Source organism: Cavia porcellus, unplaced genomic scaffold (genome assembly GCF_034190915.1).
Source record: "Cavia porcellus strain 051 isolate PalLab524CR breed Dunkin Hartley unplaced genomic scaffold, mCavPor4.1 scaffold_12, whole genome shotgun sequence".
Classification (NCBI taxonomy): Eukaryota; Metazoa; Chordata; class Mammalia; order Rodentia; family Caviidae; genus Cavia; species Cavia porcellus.
In genome coordinates, this window is record NW_026947495.1 from 6,359,943 (window position 1) to 6,366,364 (window position 6,422).

A 6,422-nucleotide genomic window follows, 5' to 3' on the forward strand; every position below is an offset into this window, starting at 1 on the left:
CTCTTGGCCACAATTTTACTCATGGATTCTCATTAACAGGTTTCCTTTTCTCAGGGAGTCTGCATTCAAAGACAAGGGTCTGCAGGACTGTTCTGCAGAGCTAGACACTGGAGGGCACCAGGACCCCACCCAACATGTCTGTGCGGAGGCCTCTGCCCTCTTGTGGGCCTGGGGCCAGTTAGACTTGCATCGGAGTTTACAGAAGCACTAGGGAATACTTGAGGAGTGTGGGTGGAGCAGCAAAAGCAGGAGGCAGATTCTGTGGCCTGACATAGTGGTTCGCCCAGAGGGAGATGAGCATCCTCAGAACCACTCTTCAGGACTTCACTGTAATGCATCGCCAGATGAGGCTAGGTAGCTCTGGACAGGGCAGAAGCATACATCAGAAGGCAAGGAGTGTGGGGATCCTTGGAAGAGCAGGGCTATTTCCACAACTCTGAAAAGAAGGTAGAGCTCATTCCAGGAGGGGCTTATGGATGGGAAGAAGGCATCTCAGGCAAACTCCCCGCTAATTTTCCCTGTGAGTGAGCTCAGGGTGGCTCCACTTTTTCATGCCTTATCCATCCTACTGTGTTCCAGAGCTCTGAGGGCAGAGCCAGCCTAGGCAGCACATAGGAAAAAGACTTTCTTGTGGTGAGCTCCCGTCACCATGGGGGACCACTCTACCTCCTCAGATAGGTTTATGGTCACCACAGGCCCTTGGAGGGGACACAGAGGTCCAGAGGAGCTAAGTAATTGGTCAAGACCACACACAGGAGGTAGAGCCATATTTCCTCTGAAGACCAGGGAGGACGATGCCACCATGCATTGAGACAAAGGAGGTGGGCAGGAAGTGGTCCAGAAGCCCATTGCCAATGGACCAGGTTGGTGCTGAATTTCATATCCTGACAAGATCCAGGCAGTATCCATTCATGTGTCAAGGCCTAGGGTTTCAAATCCCTGTCTCCTTCTGACCCTAAGCATTTTCTGCTCATTCTCGGAAAGCTTACCCTGAAATCACTACCCCATAGAGTGGTCAGTCTATCAGGGCTGAAGGTGGCTGATGGGCCGAAGTATTCTTTGTGGGCACAGCCAGTTTCAAAGTGATGGCAAGGAGGTCTGTTAGCAGGTGAACCTGAGGCCCAGAGGGACTAAATGTGGAGAGGGACAATATTTGTTAGGCATGTACCTCGGGCTCTACAGTGCCACTAAGTTTGTTACGTGCACATTAAAGTTGATCCAAACAAAATAGAGAATAGAATAGGGATTCTCAGAGCCTTAGAAGTGGGGAGAATGAGAGAGGATGGTTAATAAATAGAGGAATACTGTGACAGGAGGGATAGCTTCCAGTGTTCTGTAGTACCATCAGGTAAATATGGTTGACAGCATTTAATTGAATATTTCAAATTAGCTAACTGAAAAGATTTCTAATGCTCCCAACACAAAGAAATGGTAAATGTATGAGGTGATCCATATGCCAAGTATTCTGCTCTGATGATTACTCAGCATCCATGAAATGTCACAGTTTACCCTGTAAATCTGTTCAACTACTAATGTCAATTTTTAAAACTCGATTAATAAAAAATCCCTGAATTTTTGCCATGTCTCCATTGCTGTCAGTTTGGACAGTATCATCTTTCCCAGATCAGGAAACTAACACAGAGAAATGAACAAGCCTTTCCAAGGCCCCAAGCCAGCACAGTGCGGGGTGTGGAGGGCTATTGTAAACCCAAATATCGAGTTCAGGCACCCAAGTATTGTAATCCTCTTTCTAGTTTTCCTCACAATCCAAAAAGTTATATTTGTAATCCCATTGAGACGTTATTGGAATCCTAACAAGTTAATTCCAATCTACCACCACCAATGCAACCCAAGGTGAGAGTAAACACACTAAGATGTGTTTCAAGTTAAGGGAAGCCAAGGGGTCCCAAATCCAATCCCAAAGAGGATATGCAGACAAAGGCCTGGACCCTAGGCCTCTCCCAAAATTTATTATCTTGTGAAGAAGGGGGGTGGCTAAGGGATGAGTGACAGTGAGGATGGTGGGAATAATAGGAGTAGTTGAGCTGGCTGGCCAGGTGCAAGAATGGCTTCTCTGTAAATTGCAGAGATAAAGATATGCAGATGAGTCAATTTACATAATCCAATTAAGGTAACAGTGGACTTGTTTTGGGAGACTGTTGCTTTGGTTTCTAATATGCAAACTCTTGTGTCCTGGGGAATCATAGCCTCTTACCTTGAGGCTCCCACCCAGCTGACATTCCCCTAGCTATTGGCTCTAACTTCCCCTGTGCTCATATCCTGTACGTATTCTGTATTGTATGGAGAACATTATGTGAGGAAACAGGACTGACTGTTGGCTTTAGAGATTACATATTACACCTTGGCTAGCCTTATTTGCAATGCTTAATGCCAACTGAGAGAGGGGAAATATCCTAGCCAGCTATTTACATATCAGTATAAGGAAATGAGTCTCCAAATAATCAAAGTCACAGTAATTGTTTTGCATTCAGAGGGAGTCACTGGAGTTGTCTCCCACAGAGGGTGAGTGCTCCATTGAGCCAAAACCCAAGGTGGTATCAGCCACCTGGGTGGGGGTGGGGGCCTCACCAGAGTACATCACCCCACAATCAACTTGTCCCATGTGCCTAGGAATCTGTTGTGCACTTACCTCTTCCCTTGCATTCCTCTCCACCAGGTCCTATGCATCCCCCTGCCATGCCTCCTCTTCCTCAGGGGCAGAGTGATTCCCACCACACAGGAAACCCATACAAGGCAGCTGATGGTTTGTGGCTGCAGAGAGCTCCCACATGGAGCCCTGAGTGGGACACACATGTGAATATACACATGCAGGCATGTGAGCATCTGCGCACACACACACACACACACAGAGTAGGGGTGGCCAGGTTTGGGCCTGTGAGGAGGAATGAATGTGCCCAGGCTCTTTCAGAACAGCCTCATTTTCTGAGACCCCAGCAGGCCTGCAGCCTGGCGGGTCCATGGTCCAGCAAACCTTGCTCACTGGTGGCTGCTGCTTCCATCTGGCCGGCAGCCTGGAACCCAGACTAATGGAACGAGCCTTCATTGTGCACTGCCTGCAAGCCAGTCTCACCACTGTGGGTAGCTCAGGGCTCAGTGTCCCTGAGGAGTAATGCGGCTCGTATGTGCACAGCCACAGGTGCAGAGAAGTATGAACACAGCAGCCATGTCGGAACTCAATTTCACACTGTTATTTTTATTTTTGTTGAAGCAGTCCTTCCTAAGGCCCAGCCTGGCATCTCTGCAGAAAAGGAGCACCACCAGGACCCCTGAGGGACAAGTCAGCACACCAGACAGGCACAAAACCGACCACCTGCAGCCTGGCACCCCTGCTGGAATCATGGGGAGCAAGCTGGTAACGTGTTCCCAGTGTACCACAGCCTGGCTGACTCCGTTCCAGTCTCTCAACAAGACATCTTTCCTGTCCCAGGAAACCAGCAACACATCCCAGGGCCTCAGGGACACGAGGGCACCCATCTCGATGCTCCGCTGGCTCTTGCTTCCCTCAAGCCTCCTGGCTGCAGCCACGCTGGCCCTGAGTCCCCTGCTGCTAGTGACCATCCTGCGGAGCCAGCAGCTGCGGCATCAGCCCCACTACCTGCTGCTAGCCAATATCCTGCTTTCAGATCTCGCCTACATTGTCTTCCACACACTCATCTCCTCCAGCAAGCTGGGTGGCTGGGAGCTGGGCCGCATCCTCTGCGGCATTCTCAGGGATGGCGTCTTCGTCGTCTATCTCAGCACCATCCTGTCCTTCACAGCCACTGTGCTGCATGCCTACCTGGCGGTCACTCATCCTCTGCAGTACCTCTCCTTTTTGTCTGGAAGGGTCACAAGGAAGACAGTGGCCCTTATCTGGCTGGTGGCCTGTTTCTTCCCCACATTTCTCCTTTGGTTTGCCAAGCGGCAGGATGCCAATCTGGAGGTACAAGGGTCCATGTGCACCCTGCCTCTGAACCTGGACATCAAGCAGAATCATGGCTCCCTGGTCACAGTCACCCACACCTGCACCCTGTGTGTCCTCTTTCTTTGTGCAGCTGTCATTACCTACTGCTTCTGGAGGATTTATGTAGAGGCCAGGCCTTCAGGCGTCTGCACTCAAGGCTACTCCCGAGCCAGGGGCACCCTGTTCATCCACATGGTGCTGATCACACTCTATGTGGGTGCAGGTGTGGTGTTCGCCCTGGACGTCATACTGACCAAGTACCACCACCTCAGTGCCAGCACTCACACATGGCTCCTGGCAGCCAACAGTGAGATATTCATGATGCTGCCCCGTGCCATGCTCCCATACCTGTATATGCTCCGATACAGTCAACTGCTAGGGGTGATCCGGAGGCACTTCTCATCCAGGAGGCAGGGGAACATCTGCACCATTTCCCAGGGCTACCAAGCCTACAGTTTGGCAGGATGATGTCAAAAATTATATGTCAAAGGCACATTCCACTCTTTATGGGGAGCTCAAGGGATGATTTTTAACATGTCAGTAGTTGTTAGTCAGAGAAAGCTATCTTGTAATAAAAACTCAGCTTTAGAATAAAAGCAAGTAAAGGTTATCCAACCAGGTACGTTGGATAGTGAAGATATAAATAAAGATATAGATATCATCCCTTATAGAGGGCAGCAGCAAGATCAGTTCTAAGAGGGCAAGGCCTTGACTGGTGACCCTGCGTGGCTTCTTCACGAGCTTCACTGCTAACAAACACAGAAGCCAGAACATTCTGTGAGCTAAACCTGGAGAGGTCTCAGGTAGATCTGTAGATTCCTGAGATTTAGGCCTCTGCTCAGACAGCTGCTCAGGGTAAGGGAGTGCCAAGAGGACCTGCGCAGGACTTGTTTAAGTGGGAAGTGTCACAGAGACACCACTATAGAACTGAAATTGCAAAGTATTATCCTCAGCACAAGCAAAGATACAAGACATTGAAAGGGTTTTTGCCGAGGCAGGATACTGTAGCCTGTAAAGCCAAAGAGCTCCTCTCTCCCCCTCCCTTAGGAATCTGCTCCTGGCGCCAAAGACCAATGGGCTACCTGTGCATCCCTAATGGCCCCCTTAGGTTCCACCCAAGCCAAGGCTACTTATGTGCCTCACTCCACGTGTTCCACGGAAAGATTGCAGGCTCCGGGTGGAAATGTCATGCCCCAGGGTGTTGGGGGTATCTCTCCCCACATTCCCAGAATAAAGGTTATTTATATTTCATACTTCTTATCTTTTCAGCTGCCCGCCCCCCCCAGTTCTATCAGACATCAAGCCTGATAGAGAGCAGCGGCAAGGGAGCTTGACTGCATAAGTGGTTCTGTGCAGAGGAAGGAAGATCTTTGAGAATTCTTAAATAAGAACTACCTTGCAAGCAAGGTCAGGGAAGGTCTTAGTGTACTTCAGGGATCAAAAAACTGTTCTCTGTGGTTGGCATGTGTCTCCCAGAGGATCTGAGCTTCAACTCAGAACCCAGAGAATTTGCACCATAAAAGAACCTTCAAACAATAGCACATAGTCAAAACTCACAAAACCATTCAAGAAAATAATTTTCTGTGAATAACAGCAAGAAGAAGCACTAAGACTATAGCATTGCACCATATCTCCTTGAATTTTCAGAACCTAAGCCAGGGTGGTGGCCCAGCTGTCACCCCAGCACTCTGGCTGGCTGAAATAGGAGGACTGCAACTTCAAGCCTAGCCTGGGCAACTTAGTGAGACTAGGTTTCAAAATAAAGAATAAAAAGGGCTGAATGTAGCTCAGTGCTAAAGGTGAAGGCTCAATCAACACACCTCCACCAATGCTCATATGTTATAAGACATGAAAATTACACTAAAATATCAGGAAAAGCAAAACAGCAACGTGTATTTTAAATATGCAGATCTGAGAAATAAATAGAACTGATTTTAAATAACTAATCAGATTTGGAAAAGAATTAAATAGGACTTCTAGGAATAAAATGCATAATAATTAGAATTGGAAAATGTGAATTGCACTTAATATACATTCGACAGCATATGAGAAACAAGAGGGAGAACTTACAAAGTGGGAAACGAGTCCAGATAAATTATGACAATGCAGCCCAGAGATGAGCAATACAAAAGAGGGATTCAGAGACACTGAAGTAAAAGCGGGAAAGGCTTAACACGACTTCTCATTTGAGAATTCAACAGAGAAAATGCAGAAGGACAACTATCTGGAAGAGATTACAGTTGATAATTTTTTCAGAATTGGCAAAACGTATCAGATCTACAAATCCAACTAGTTACAAGTAAGATAACAAAGAATTCACCTGAGAGGCCAGGCACAAGCAGCATATATTTAAAGTAGGCAGAGACAAAGACAAGGAGACATCACCTAACAGGTAGCTGAATTCCCCAAGATCTGTGACAACCAAAAGCAGTGGTAATAATGGTGTCAATGTGCTGAG

The 6,422-nt window shown here is 47.9% G+C and overlaps 1 protein-coding gene across 1 annotated transcript; it reads left to right on the plus strand.

The window, feature by feature from the left end:
* The first annotated feature begins 3,184 nt into the window (after positions 1-3,184).
* On the plus strand, positions 3,185-5,196 carry LOC100728657 (probable G-protein coupled receptor 148). The gene has a single exon (XM_003478636.2). The coding sequence runs from the start codon at positions 3,185-3,187 to the stop codon at positions 4,430-4,432; it is 1,248 nt and encodes a 415-aa protein (XP_003478684.2). The 3' UTR covers positions 4,433-5,196.
* Positions 5,197-6,422: the final 1,226 nt, after the last annotated feature.